Source organism: Peromyscus eremicus, chromosome 6 (genome assembly GCF_949786415.1).
Source record: "Peromyscus eremicus chromosome 6, PerEre_H2_v1, whole genome shotgun sequence".
In the NCBI taxonomy this organism is placed as follows: Eukaryota; Metazoa; Chordata; class Mammalia; order Rodentia; family Cricetidae; genus Peromyscus; species Peromyscus eremicus.
In genome coordinates this window covers 64,320,260-64,335,696 of record NC_081421.1, presented here as the reverse complement: position 1 = coordinate 64,335,696, position 15,437 = coordinate 64,320,260, and the positions used below count along the sequence as shown (strand labels likewise).

Below are 15,437 nucleotides of genomic sequence, written 5' to 3'. Positions count from 1 at the left end.
TGGTTGGGATAGAGTTCATCCTTTAATATACCACTTAAGGCCGGGCGGTGGTGGCACACGCCTTTAATCCCAGCACTCGGGAGGCAAAGGCAGGCGGATCTTTGAGTTCAAGGCTAGCCTGGGCTACAGAGCGAGTTCCAGGATAGGCTCCAAAGCTATACAGAGAACCCTGTCTCGAAAAATCAAAAGAAAAAAATATATATATATACCACTTAAAGATGTTCATTTGTTTTTCTGAGATAGGGTTTCTCTGTGTACCTCCAGCTGTCCTAGAACTCAATCTGTAGACCAAGCTGGCCTTGAATTCAGAGACCTGCCTTCCTCTGCTTCCAGAATACTGGACTAAAGGCATGTGCCACCGCCACCCGACCCAAATGAAGATATTTAAAAATATCAACTGTCAGTAAACCACTAGAAGATTATCAGTTTCCTAGGATAGTAGCAAATAGTGGGAAATGGATTTATTTTATTTTTAATTTTTACTTATTATTTTGCGATTTCATGCATGTATAATAAATATACTTTGATCATATTTCCCCCATTAGCTGCCTCCTACCAAACTCCTTTTCAACATGTATCACTCCTACTTTACTTCCTATATGTGTACCTTTAATTAGGTTTGCATGCCTGAAAATGGGTTGGGAGTTGATTACCTTAGCAGGGGTAATTTTTCAGTGGCTACACCACACTGAGTAATATGATTCCCCTTCCTCCAGCAACCATTAACTGCCTGTATCTCCTTAGGCAGAGGTGGGGCCTTGTGAGCCCTTTCCCCATCCATGATGGAATGTTGATGGACCCAATCTTGTGCCAAGTCACCACTGCTGATAGGAGTTCATGGTGTACTTGCCATGTCATAGCCAGCAGATGCTCCTCACAGCACTCCTTTCTGTCCTCTGGTGGCTCTCACATTCTTTTAGCCATGTTCTGTCATGTTCCCTCAGCCTTGGAAGGGATGCTGTAGATAGATAATCTACTTAGAGCTGAGTAGTCAGCAGTTACTTATTCTCAACACTTCAATTAATGAGTCTGTCAACTTGTTGCTCACAACAAAAAGAAAAAGAAAAAAAAGGGAAAGAAGTTATATGTTTAGAGCTGTGTGGTGCATGCTTTAATCCCAGTACTCAGGAGACAGAGGCAGACAGATAGCTGTAGTTTCTAGGCCAGTTTGGTCTTCATAGTTCTAAAACCTCCAACTATATCAAAAAGTGAAAACAAGCTATAGAATATAGGCTTAGGCCACATTTAAATCAGGTACGATAGTAAAACCAATGGGGAGTCAATACTGGTGGCATTGAATATTTTTTAGTGGATGAGGTCATTAAAAAAAAAAAACAACTAATAGTGTCTAAAGATGATCGTAGTAATAATTCTTTTTCCTTACAGAACTCATCTGGTACCAGCAGTTAATATACATACAGATACCCCACCCCTACCCCACTCCTCCCCGTACAGACAGGGTTTCTCTTGTATAGCCCTGGTTGTCCTGGAACTCAGAGATCTGCCTTCGTCTGCATCCTGAATGCTGGGATTAAAGGTGTGGGCCACTACTGCCCAGCTCAACATTTCTTAAACTGTGGATCCTGAGAAGATAATTGTGCCAGCTTTCACCTGTAGTGTACTAATTGTAGTCCAATTGATCAGTCATGAATGCTCTACCTTTCTTTAGCATTCCTGGGAGATGGTCGGAAAGAAGAAAGGAGTCTCAGGACAGAAAGATGGTGGACAAACTGAATCTAATGAAGAAGGAAAAGAAAATCGAGACCGAGACAGAGACTATAGTCGGCGACGTGGTGGGCCACCAAGACGGGGGAGAGGTGCCAGCCGTGGACGAGAGTGTATGCATGGGGCTTTATCAAAACCAGCTGTGGGTCAGTAATGTCTAGACTCCAGGGATGTGTCAGGCCCCTGCTAGACAGGACCTTGGAACTGTTATATCACCTATTTGCTTTTTTTTTTGGCCACCTATCTCTTAAGGTCTTGACATCTTTTGCATGTAGCCTTTCCTACCACAGTCACTAATATAGCATTAAACAACCATGTAATCATTTGTAAAGTTACTTGACTCAACTCAGTTAGTTGTGCCTCATCGTTATTCCTTGAGTAACTTTCATGTTCCATCCTACCAGGTCATGTTCTTTTAGTTTTGTCTCCTTAATACTGTATTCAATATACTTTGTATATCAATATAATACATGCATCTTCATTGACCTTGTTCTGGTTATGTATGTTTTATATTTCAGTTCGGGGCCAGGAAAATGGATTGGATAGCACCAAGAGTGGAGGGCCTTCTGGAAGAGGCACAGACAGAGGCAGAAGAGGCCGTGGCCGAGGCAGAGGTGACAGTTTGGTGGGGAAGGTGATAAATACCTTAGTAGGGTTAACAGGCAAATATATACTAGAGTATATATTTGTGCTGGGTAGAATGGGAAAGAAAGTAGATGACAACTCTAGTCTTTATTGCTAATATAGTATACTTGATCAAAGATCCAGCAGTGTGTGAGCCCATGTGTGTGTATGTTTGTGTGCAGGTTCATGAGTGTGTGTGGGGGGAGCTAAAGTCAACCTCAGATGGCAGTATTCCCCACTAGTTACTTTCTGGTTTTTCATTTTTAAACTTATATCTTTATTAAACCTTTTTTAAAATTTTTTCCCCCTAAGAAAGATTATATTTGTATGGTGATAGACAATGAGTTCAAGGATTCTAAGTTTCTTTGTTTTCCCTCCACTTCTCCCTCGTACCCATTTCCTTGACTGTTCAAAGTTTCGGAGAGATGACAAAAGTCTTTTTGTTTTTCTGTTTTTTCGTTTTGCTTATACATGCTGGGCAAAAACTCTGCCATTTAGTATAACCCCATAAGCCAGTAGAGGGCATCAGATCTAGATTGAGAATTACAGACTGCTGTTATGAACCACTCTGTAGTTTCTGGGAACCCAGATCTTCTATAAGAGCAGGAAGCACTCCTAAACATTGAACCATTTCCATTTAATGTTAAAAGTAAATTGTTTTTATCTTTATTTTATTTTATTTACTTATTTATTTTGTTTTTTTGAGGCAGGGTTTCTGAGTGTAGTCTTGGCTGTCTTGGAACTCACTTTGTAGACAAAGTTGGCCTCCAACTCACAGAGATCTGCCTGCCTCTTCCCCTGCCCCTCCCCCCCCCCCCCCCCAGTGCTGGGATTAAAGATGTGTGATACCATTGCCTGACCAAAGTACCATTGTAATAAACATCTTCATCCATAAATTTTATAAATGATTATTTACTTATGATAGTGTTGAAAATGATTTTAAGACCTGTTTTTCTTGTGGTGCCAGTAGCTGGGGGATGCTAGGTGAATGTTTGTCACAGCATTAACTCCCAGCTCAAGGTCCATTCCCCCCCCCCCCACTTTACCCCCCAAGTTAAGAAATATTGAACCGCTTAATTACATATTTTGTGTACATATATGTGTGACACATAGGTGGATGGCAGAGGAACTCTCTTTCCACCATTGGGTCCTGAGGATTAAACTCAAGTCATTAGATTTGGCAACAAATATTTTTACCTCATTGAGCCATCTCACTAACCCTGGTTTTAAGATTTGTATTTTCTAGTAAGTTTACTTTTTGTTTGTTTTTTTGTTTTGAGACTAGGTCTCACTCTGTAGCCCTTGGCTATGTAGACCAGGCTGGCCTGAAACACACAGAGATTAACCTGCTTCTGCTTTCAGAGTGTTAGGATCAAAAATGTGTGCCACCATGCCTTGATATATTCAGGCTTTCAATGCACTTTACCAAGTAATTTCTGTAATAGTTTAAGCAAACTTACCAATTATTCCACCCCAATTATTTCAACAAAGTTGACTTTGTTGGTAATGATGAAACAAATTATTCTGAACCATGAATTATTAGATTCTTAACACATTCCAGAAATACCACATTAAAGAAATAAGGAGACATACTACTGATAAGGAAAGAAAAATTAAAATAAAAAAAAAAAGCCACCCAGCTCTTTATCAGTAAGACAACCATCAGAAATGTTTCCTATAAAGAGTCAAAAAAATGGGTTGGAGAGTGGTTCAGCCATTGAAGAATGCTTACTGTTTTTGCAGAGGGCTTGGCTTCTGTTCCCAGCATCAACATAGTGCCTCACAGCCATCTGTAACTCCAATTCCAGGAGATCTGATGCTTGCTTTGACTTCCTCAAGTTTTTCCTGCACACATGTGATGCACTCAGGAGTGGTGGTGCACACCTTTAATCTGAGCACTTGGGAGGCAGAGGCAGGTGGATCTCTGAGTTAGAGGTTAGCCCGATGTACATAGCAAGTTCAGGCCAGCCAAGGCTACATAGTGAGACTCTGTTTCCGAAGACCAGTCAAATAAATAAAAATAAACATTTATTTGAGCAGTCAAAAATTTCACCAGGATGGTAGTACAGCTTAATGGCAAGGCTGGCTTAACATGCACAAGGCCCTGGGTTTGATAACCTGCACTGAGGGGGGGGGGGGGGAGTTTGCAGTATTTCTCCAAAACAAAAAGTTATAAAAGAAAAAATATCAAATGTTCAAAAATTTTATTTGACTAAATTCACATTCATAGATAAGCATGACAGTCTCCTTATTTTATCAGATTTTGGCCAAAAAACAACAACAAAAACCAATCCCAAATGCTTTGTACAGAACAGTGAGAATGCCCAGGACAAGAGTAGTCTGTACTGAGAGGCCTTTCTCTCTGGCCAGGTCAAATGGGGTTTCAAAAGTGCTTCTCTAAGGTCTTCAATGCTGTTGTCATCCGCCTCTGGCCAGTTTTTCTGAATAACATCAATTATGTTATGTATTAACGAGACACTGCAGGAGAAATTTTGAGCAAAAAAAAAGAAAAGAAACAAAAACTTTGGGTTTAAGGTTAGTTTCAAAACTTGTAAAGATGACGTACTTTTGTCACATATTTCTTTGCTCTGAGTTTTTGGCTCTAGTAGTCTTTGGTGGAATGGTCTTTTAATTGGTCTTTTCCTCCCTTTTCTGTTTTTCTTCACTTACTGTTACTTGATTTTAGACAATTCTACTTTGTATTTTAGGTGAATTTTCTACTTTGAGTTTGCAAACTTACTTGGGAAATTGTTCTCTACTTACATTTAGCAACATCAGGCATATATTTATTCTCAGGATTTCATTGATAATGGACAGAGTCCACAACTGAGGACTTGAAGTCTAACTTGGCACTGTTCTTATCTCTCCTGTACATTCAGCCCCATTGGTTTCAGAATTGTTAGTAGCAATTTAATAAACTCAGGTAAAAGAACATCTCCTTTGGGCTGGAGAGATGGCTCAGAGGTTAAGAGCGCTGCTTGCTCTTCCAAAGGTCCTGAGTTCAATTCCCAGCAACCACATGGTGGCTCACAACCATCTGTAATGAGATCTGGCGCCCTCTTCTGGCCTGCAGGGATATGTGCATCAGAACACTGTATACATAATAAATAAATAAATCTTTAAAAAAAAAAAAAAAAAAAGAACATCTCCTTTAAGCCAAAGTGGCACATGGAATTTTCCTTGCTGGATCAGTCCAAGGATCCATCTGGCGCCCTTTTTTTTGAGATAGGGTCTCATTGTCTTGGGGTTACTTGTAGGCTGTTTGACTGGTCAATGAGTCTCAGGGATCCATCAGGTTGAGGTTCTTAAGCTTGGATGTCAAGCACTTTGCCTGAGCTATCTCCCTAGCCCAAGACTCAACAGTTTAAGCAGCAAATAAATAGCTGTTGATGATAATTGTCCTGTATTAGATTAACCGGTATGTTCCGTAGGACTGAATGAAAGGAAGTTTGGTAGTAACCACTTGCCCTTCATAAGTGTGGGCTGCCAAGTTGTTCAATGTCAACTTCTAAAATATGTCTATTTTTCTGCAGGTAGCTCTGGTAGGCGAGGGGGAAGGTTTTCTGCTCAAGGAATGGGGTAAGTTTCATTGATTTTTAATTTTTCACCCTGAGAATCAACAGAGACATCCTTAGCCAAAATGTGATTAGAATCATTTATAGACCTGCTTTTTAAAGTGAGCTCTGCTTTCTTCCTAACCTAAGCTGGCTTTAAGCTCACAGTTCTTTTGCCTCAGCCTTCCAAATGGTGGTTATAGATGCACTATGATACCTGGCTGATTTGTAGATGAATAAAAAGTGTGTAGATTTGTGCTCATTTCTCAGATACAGGCATTTACCATCTGGATCATTTGTGGATAGCTTATGCTGTGCCATTTTGCATTGGCTGATAAGAAAAACAAGCATGTGAGATTATAGAATGGGGAGTGACTCATCTTTGTTAGGAAGGAAATAGTCAATATTCTGATTGTTTTATTTGAGTTAACATTTGCTGAATCTGCTAATGAAGTTAGAAATTCAAAAGCTTTTTATTCCCCCCCAGAACCTTTAACCCAGCTGATTATGCAGAGCCAGCCAATACTGATGATAACTATGGCAATAGTAGTGGCAACACATGGAACAACACTGGCCACTTTGAACCAGATGATGGAACGAGTGAGTGACTTTCCTGTCTTTGGGATTCTGAGAATTTCTTTTTTTGGCATGGTACTGTTAATTGAAAATCAGGGTCTGTATATAATAGGTAAATGTTCTACTATTGTGATGTACTCAGTCCTAGAAATAACTTTGCTTGAAGCATTTCTGTTATCTTATTTTAAGGTTATATTTAGCTTTAAAAATTGGAAGAGTAGCCAGGGAGTGGTGGCACACACCTTTAATCCAAGCATTCTGGAGGCAGGGGTAGGTGGATCTCTGTGAGTTCCAGGATAACCAGGGCTGCACAGAGAACTACTGTTTAGAAAAAAACAAAATACAAAAAAACAAAAACAACCTGGAAGAGTAACTTTTAAGACCTGAGATAGAGAAGATGATATAGGGATGACGATTTAAATTAATCTATATGTTTTTGGTTAGGCATGCCTTTGTGAGCATATTTTGTGAACCAGTTCACTTGATCACTATTTTATGAAGTAGCCAGTGTGTTGTGCTTCCCCCACCTTGTTACTGTTTTGTTTTTAACATTCTTGCAAGCCGGTTTGGAACTCATAATCTTTTTGACTTAGCTTCCCAAGTGCTGGAGTGATAGATGTGCGTCATTCCACCTAACCTGAAATCAATCCTCTTTTAAGGAAATTCTGTACATTTTGTTGTTGATGAGATTAGGTCTCATGTGCCTTAAACTAACTATGTAACTGAGGATGACTTTGAATGAACTCCTGGTCTTTCTGCCTTCACCTGTCCAGGAATTATATATGTAGGTGCATACACTGCACCTGGCTTTAAAATCTTTATCATCACCATCTTAATGGTAAAGCTTAAGATTGAAAAAGAGATTATGAATTTACTTGTATTTGAATTCAGAACTATTTGATCAAAACTTTATGCTCTTTGCATTATCCCATATTGCTCCTTTTAGCTCTGGGTGTATTTCCTTTAGTGTTCTATGTTAGGATAGTTTCATCTTTTGAGTAAATTATACTCAAAATATATTTTACTCAAAATATAATTTACTCAAATTGTACTCAAATATAATTTACTCAAAAGATGAAACTATCCTCTTAAACCGATTAAGGTACTAATTGTCAAGATCAGCAGAGCCCAGAGTCAGAGTCAACACTATTGCTTTGTTGCCCCTGCCTCCTGAGTGCTGGAATTGAAAGCATACCACAGTGTCTGGCCTGGAATATCCTTTTTTTTTTTTTTTTTTTTTTCGAGACAGGGTTTCTCTGTGTAGCTTTGCGCCTTTCCTGTGACTCACTTGGTAGCCCAGGCTGGCCTCGAACTCACAGAGATCCGCCTGGCTCTGCCTCCCGAGTGCTGGGATTAAAGGCGTGCGCCACCACCGCCCGGCTCCTTTTTTTTTTTAATTTTCATTTTTTCGATGTATTTTATCAAGAAGAGACTCACTGCACTTCTAGTTTTTCATTAAGTAGTCTTATTAGTGTGTGTCATTTGGTAGAGTGTTCATAGGATTTGAAAAAAAAACAGCATTTTTTTGGCTGAATTTTGTACCTGAACCAAGGTATCCAGTAAATGTTTAAGGATCTGTTTAGGCTTATGGGATACACCAAGTTATGTTCAATGGTAAACTATAATTTGCTGTTTTAATGAGAGCAGCCCCAGAATCTCAAGAGTGTCTTGGTCTTGAGGATTGAACCAAGGCAGTGTGCATGCTAAGCAAGAGCTTAAAGTGCCTTCTTTTTTGTGATATCATCTAACTTCCTGTCTGAGCTGGCACATTAGAGAGTGTGGGTTTTCCTCTTTATGAAGAGATCGGGCCCTGTGATGGTGGCGCATGCCATTAGACCCAGCACTTGGGAGCAGAGGCAGGTGGATCTCTGTGAGTTTGTGGCCAACCACATCGACAAAGGGAGTTCCAGCACAGGCAGGGCTACACAGAGAACCCTGTCTCAAAAAGAGAGAGAGAGAAAAAAAGAGGTCTGGGTTTAACAGAGGATTGAAGTTTTAGGCTTGTTGACATGTTACCATTCAGATTTTACCGTGTGTGTGTGTGTGTGTGTGTGTGTGTGTGTGTGTGTGTGTGTGTGTCTGTCTGTGTGTCTGTGTGTCTGTCTGTCTCTGTGTCTGTGTGTTGGGGTCAGGGGGAGGTGATTCCCAGTTTTTATCCAGGGGTAGGGAGAAGCGATTCCCAATCTTTATCCATAGCTGTCTTAAAATAAGAATCTGGTTAGAAATCAAGGACTGTTGTAATGATTAGAAAATAGCAGATTTTAGAAGTCTGGAGTCACGAATGAAATGATAGATAATGCCACTGTCATCTTGGTGTGAAAGGCTTGGTGGTAGCTTTGTAAGCTCCTGTTGTCAACTTCATGATGTGACATACCTTTATGCATGATTTCTTTTATGTTTTCATAGAGCAAACTTCAAATTCCTTTTTTTAATTTAAGAAATAATTCAAACCTACCCTTAAAATATCCACAGGTACAATGGGGTTTGTGTATTGGGGGCAGATGTTCTCATTCACAAGCAAAATTTCACTGGTTGTTTTTTCTTTTCTTTTCTTTTTTGTTTCAGGACTTGATTTCATTGGGGTTGAGGGGTCAAATTATCCCCGAAAATTTGAGACTGCTCCTGGTATGATACATCCAGGCGCCTAATTGCCCCGGATATTTTTAAGATTTTTATGAACTGAAATATCTGTGGATATGTCATTTTTCTGTCTTTCTATTTTTTTCTTCCTGCCTTTGCCTTTCATTTTCTGTGCCCACTTTTCCCTCTCCAAAATATATTCATTTAGTGAATACTTGGCATTTACATTGTCCAAGCTTTGTGCTGTGGGTATGCAAGCCCTAATCTTTGTAGAACATTTCCATCTTACTGTTCCTGGCTTCCTTATCCATGACCATCCTTCCAGTACAGGAAACATCAAACACAAGTACTCATATGCTTTCCTATCACAATTCAAGTCACCAGAGTGCAGAAAGAAAATTCTTGCACAAAGAGACCAGGTTAGGTAACTTTTTGGTCAGTTCTAACTCCAAGATTATATTAAGTGTTAACTCATTTGGGGTTCCATTTAGCCAGGATGACCCAGATATCAGTGAAGAGAAGGAAAAGAACCATAAGAGTGATGAGAGGGATATGATTTGTGATTTGTATTTCCTTGTCGAAGACAGTTTCCATTATTAAATGTTTTCAAATTTTTAGGTTTTTTTTTTTTGTTACTAGGATATTTCTCTTTGCCTTTTTTTTCCCTTAATGAGGTAGGATTTTACTGTGTAGACCAAATTGGTCTCAAAACTCGTGTGTGTGTGTGTGTGTGTGTGTGTGTGTGTGTGTGTGTGTGTGTGTACACACACAAGATCATGTTTTTCTGCATGTGTATATGTATGCACATGAAGCATGGAGGTCAGTGTTGCCGTCTTATTCTCTGACTGCACCTGAAGCTCCCCAGTTCAGGTAGACTAGACTGTCCAACAAGCTCTAGTGAGTCTCCTCTTCCTGCCTTCCTGGTGCTGGCGTTAGTCTCATGTCGTTGTGCTTGGTTTTGTTTTTGTGCTGCTGAGCAACCATGCTCCCATTGAGCCAAATGCCAACCCTGTACCCAATTTCTTTTTTTTTTTTTTTTTTTTTCTTCGAGACAGGGTTTCTCTGTGTAGCTCTGAGCCTTTCCTGGTTCTCGCTCTGTAGACCAGGCTGGCCTCGAACTCACAGAGATGGGCCTGGCTCTGCCTCCCGAGTGCTGGGATTAAAGGTGTGCGCCACCACTGCCGGGCCCTGTACCCAATTTCTATGCTGGGAATTGAACTCAGGTTATTATGCTTCCATTGAAAGACTATCTTCTGAGCCATCTTTCCTTGCCCCACACCCTCAAGTTTTGGATGTTCTTGCCTCATCTTGAAAGCATTAGGAGACAGACTCAATCATTTGTTAATTCTTTCATTTTCAGTTTTAAATTTTTATTTTATTGAGACAAGGTCTCACTACGCAACCTGGGCTGGCCTGGAATTTGCTATGTAGAATAGGCTGCCCTGGAGTTTAAAAATATTCTCAGCCTCCTGAGTTCTAGGATTAAAGGAATTTGCTACTACCATGCCCAGCAACCACTTGTTAATTCTTGTAGAAGCTTTTTTTAGATAGGCTTCAAGATTTACTTCATGTATTCTGAGTTCTAGAATTAAAAAAAAAAAAAAATAGGACCAGTTCTAGTTTCTGGTATAGATAAATTCTTACACTAGTCTTATGATATAGTCTTTCTGAGATTATATGTATGTATGAGACAAAAATTGTGTGGATTGTATTAGAACAGATAAAACTTGCTGGCCAAGCATGCTGAGTGGAGTTTGGATCCCTAGCACCTACTTAAAAGTCAGGTGGATATAGAGGCCGCATATAACTCAGAACTTGGGAGGAACAGATGGGATCCCCAGTGCAAATTGGCAGCCCAACTAAACGAGATCAGCTTCAGGTTAAGCCAGAAACCTTGCCTCAGTAAAGCAAAGTGATAGAGGAAGATATCTGAAATCAACTTCTAGCTTCCACATTGATCTGAAAACGTACCAGCACAAACATTGTGTTTACACATGTGAACATGCATGCCTCACACACATACACACAACAGCAAAGGTGCCAGGTAAAATATATAGAAATGGTTTGATTGTGCATAGAAATTTTCTGTGTAAACTGTTCCAACTTAAGACAAAAATGTGCAATGAGCTTGGCAGGTCAAATTCTATCTTCTCTATAAATAGGATTAGGAAAATAGCTGTTGTACATAGTTTATTTTACTTTTGCCTTGTATCTCCAAAAAGAGCAAGTCTACACAGAGTTCCCTGTAGTTACCTTGTTTAAACCAGTAAGACTTAAGAACTCGACTTGTGCTGATTATGCTGTTTTTGTTCATTTCTAGTAGCAGATAGGTCTTTTTTGTCTGTCTTCCGTTCAGCTTGTAAACCTACTCATTCCCCTTTCACTATACATATGCCAACTTTTTATAGTTCTCTACCACTAGGTTCATTTCTTTTCAGAATACCTTGAGGTTTTTGTTGTTGTTGTTTTTATACAAAATAAATAGCTGTAGCTTGCATGTTCTGCTTTGAATTAGTTGCAACTATCTCATTAAATAACTGCTAAGACAAATCCGGTCCTTAAAGATACTGCATGGCATTTGAATCTTGGTGGGAAGGAGGTAGGAATGGGTTTTAGATGTATGTATGTATGTTTATATTATGTCCTTTTATCTGTTTCTTCCATTCCTATTATAGCTCTGTAACCCAACTGAAAGTGATGAGATCATAATCTTAAAGCCTTTTTACTTTGGTGTTTCTAAATAGTCTTTCCCTACCTCTAAAGTCAACAAATTTTTTCTGATTGCTAAATTCTAATCATACTATTGCTTGTCAAAATGTTAGTGTAGGAGTGTTATTTGAACATGTTTTATAATGACACTAATTTATTTTGCCTTTTTTTTCTTTTTTTTCTTTTTTTTTTTTTTTTTTTATTAATTCCTAGGTGCATGGAGAACTGCAACAGAAGAGTGGGGAACTGAAGATTGGAATGAAGATGTAGGTATTCCTGGTCTGTTTCTTACCTAATGTTATTCTATCCCTAAGTTATGTTTAGGGATAGAAAATGGATATATTTCTACCTTTCAAAATGCACTGCTAAGATTCTGACCTAAAACTTTTACATCCAAAATAGTGTTCTGAGCCAGAACATTTCTCATATGTTATATGAAGGAGACTGGGCATGGACAGGACTCTGTGGAACCACACTATGGAAAGGGCAAGTTCAGGTGTGTAAGTCCAATACCTGATTCTCAGATTGACCCAGGAAGATAGAGTGGTTGGGTAGGGTATCCACAATGGAATTAGGACTGGGAAGAAGCTAAGAGGTAGAATGCTTGCCTAGTATGTGTGAGATCTTGCATTCAAATCCCATCACTGCAAAAAAATTGTTTTTAGTTAGACAGATAGTAGGTAGTACATTGAGTAACAGCTGCTAATGGCATAGAACTCTACTTGGAGCTGGTGCATTATTTGGTATTAAGTTCTATAATGGATTGGTAGTGGATACAGAGAAAGTTATGGTACCTAAGCTTCAAGCATATAATCCAGTTGGCTAAGAAGCTTTTATTTACCTGATGCCTAATTTTGCAATTGAAATGACTATCCAGTTGGCTATCTGCCATCTTGACTCACCTTGGAAAACTCATAGATGAGTGGTTTGTAAAGAATTTTCCTCAGTATTGCCTAAGTAAAAAAATTTTACTTTTCCTAGTCACAGTCAAACTTTGCTGTGAATTATGGTTTTCAATGATTATGGATAAACATAGTTTAATATTTTAAATCTGCTTTCCTTTATATAGGTAGGTTAAGTAGCTTTGTCAAATTGTTTTGATTTTCAGTCTTAGGTTTCTAACATTCCAGTGTTAACAGCATCAGAGGGTAATGATTTTCTTTTTTTGATTTTTCGAGACAAAGTTTCTCTGTGTAGGTAGCTGTCCTGGAACTCTAGCTGTCCTGGAACTTGCTCTATAAACCAGGCTGGCTTGAACTCACAGAGATCTGCCTGCCTCTATAGCTGAGCTAAACTGCTCTGTGAATATGAACAAGTTCTACTTTCTGAAATTTGGTTTATGTTAGTAAGAATTATATTTGGGAAACTGAGTTTTCTCTTTGTTAGAGAAGAGATTTTAAATAAAGAATTAAAAGAAACCTAAGTCAACTCTTATTTAGGAGGAGGAGTTATCTCCTATAATTAATGACCTCATAAGATGCCTTAGAAGTGTAATATAGTCAATATTAATGCAAAAATTGAATATAGTTAAAATTCCTGAAAAGACATTACTTGACCAGCATTTGGACCTGAACTTCTTAATAGCCAGGAATTAAAGTTATTTCTTTCTTCATCTTGGTCATGCTTTTCCTTTCATTGAGAGAGAAAAAATGGTGGGAGATAAATGTACTTTGGGTAGAGGTAGGACTTGGGATTCGTAATGAGAAAATATTTCCTTAATGTATATGACTAGCACAGAGATATCCCTCCTGTGAGTTGAGTGTGTATGATATGACTCTACTATGTTTTATTGCATTCCTTCGTTCTATTATTTGCTTGGATAAAACTGTCAAGCAAACTTGATATCATCCCATTCAGGATTCATCAGGTAGATAGTTTGTTTCATAGCGTTTTTCCCTTTTTCTTCGTATTGAATTTACCTTACCTGTGGCAAATTTCTGTCTTTAACCTCTCTAACACCAGAAGTAACGGATTCCTCTCTTTCCAGCTTTCTGAGACCAAGATCTTTACTGCCTCTAATGTGTCTTCAGTGCCTCTGCCTGCGGAGAATGTGACAATCACTGCTGGTCAGAGGCAAGTGTGTAATAAAGTACCTTTTTAAAAAACATAGGTTCCTTTTGATTGAGGGATTTAAAACAGTTTTTAGTGTACTAAATAGAAGTTCATATGCAGTAGTATCAAATTTTGTTCATCCCTAAAATCGTTAATTTTATCTTTATGTGTGTATGCCACATGTGTGGGTGCTTATAGAAGCCAGAAGTGGGTATCAGGTCTACCCTATAGCTGGGGCTATAAGTGGTTTTGAGCTGCAAGATATGGGTGCAGCGAAGTGAACTTGAGTCCTCTGTAAGAGCATCAGCTGCTCTTACTTAACCACTGAGCCATCTTTATAATCCCTAACCTAAAATAGTTTTTTTAATTACATAGATCAGTCTTATAACCAACTTGTTTTGACCTAAGCTAGGGAAATAAGAGCTAAGGAACAATTTTTTTAAATGTGCTTTTGAATTTTGCAGCTCTGTTTATAATAATGATCTTTATCTACTCGTGTCATTAAGAACAATCCAACCCTCTGTATTCATGGGTTCTGTATCCATGTAGTCAACCAACCATAGTTTGAAAATACTGAGATGGCTAGGCATGGTGGTGCACGCCTTTAATCCTAGTACTTGGGAGGCATAGGTAGGCAGAGGTCTGAGTTTGAAACCAGCCTGGTCCACAGAGCAAGTTATAGGACAGTTAGGACTACATAGAGAAACCCTGTCTCCAAAACAGCAACAACAACAAAAAAGTATAACAGGGATGGAGAGAGAGAGATGGCTCATTGGTTACAAGCACTTGAGGGCCTGCGTTCAATTCCCAGCACCCACATGGCACTTCACAATCACCTGTAACTCTAGTTCCAGGGGATCTGAAGCCCTCTTCTGGCTTCTGTGGACACCAGGTCTACATATGGTGCACAGACATACTTGCAGACAAAATGTCAATACACGTAAGTGAAATGAATTAATTAAAAAAGAGAGAAGTATAAGAGGAATAGAATGTTTGGAATGTCATCTGAATTGGGCTTCTATTTAGTCTTAATAAAAACCCAGAGTTAGATATCGAGGGTGGGAGCTGAAAGAAAGATCAGAGAAGCAGAGCAACAGCCACTAGAAACTTTTTACATCTATGAATCCTCAGACCAAATGGGGGTCGAGGTCCTGTCTCCACCTCCCTAGTGCTTATTTGTCAGAACAAAAACAAAATATCACATGACAGTCATCACCAGAATACTGTATTTTTTTCTGTAACCAAATGTATGTATACATATTATTATTTCTAACAGTTGTGCAAGTCTATGTTCAGTGCTCAGCAGTTGTAGTTTGTACTTAGCCAGAGTTGATATAGACCAAAAAGCTGAGATTAACTCCCTTTAAGAGTGCCCTACCTCTGAGTCTCAGTAGTCTACCTGCCAATTACAAACTCAGAGGTTCCCATGGTCTTCCTCAGGTTTGATAATTCACTGTAATGAGTCAACTCATAAAATATTTTACTTATTACTGAGTTATTATAATCTCAGAAATAGCCAAATGCAGAAATACTACACAGGGCAGTGAAAGAGGGAATGAGTGTGTACACTTACTTGTGTGTATGTCTCTGTCTGTATGTCTAGTGGCTCAAACAAGC

The 15,437-nt window shown here is 39.0% G+C and overlaps 1 protein-coding gene across 21 annotated transcripts in view; it reads left to right on the top strand.

Moving 5' to 3' along the window:
• Positions 1–15,437, top strand: part of Ubap2l (ubiquitin associated protein 2 like) — a 54,925-nt gene that overhangs the window by 8,555 nt on the left and 30,933 nt on the right. For 9 of the 21 annotated variants that reach the window (XM_059265709.1, XM_059265704.1, XM_059265700.1 and 6 more), the window contains exons 5-11: positions 1,670–1,871; positions 2,244–2,339; positions 5,883–5,928; positions 6,391–6,503; positions 9,045–9,104; positions 11,982–12,034; positions 13,756–13,841. In XM_059265709.1, coding sequence (XP_059121692.1) covers positions 1,670–1,871; positions 2,244–2,339; positions 5,883–5,928; positions 6,391–6,503; positions 9,045–9,104; positions 11,982–12,034; positions 13,756–13,841 — 656 coding nt within the window. The remainder of the gene's footprint in view (positions 1–1,669; positions 1,872–2,243; positions 2,340–5,882; positions 5,929–6,390; positions 6,504–9,044; positions 9,105–11,981; positions 12,035–13,755; positions 13,842–15,437) is intronic. The other 12 variants (XM_059265715.1, XM_059265713.1, XM_059265712.1 and 9 more) reach the window with 3 other exon arrangements.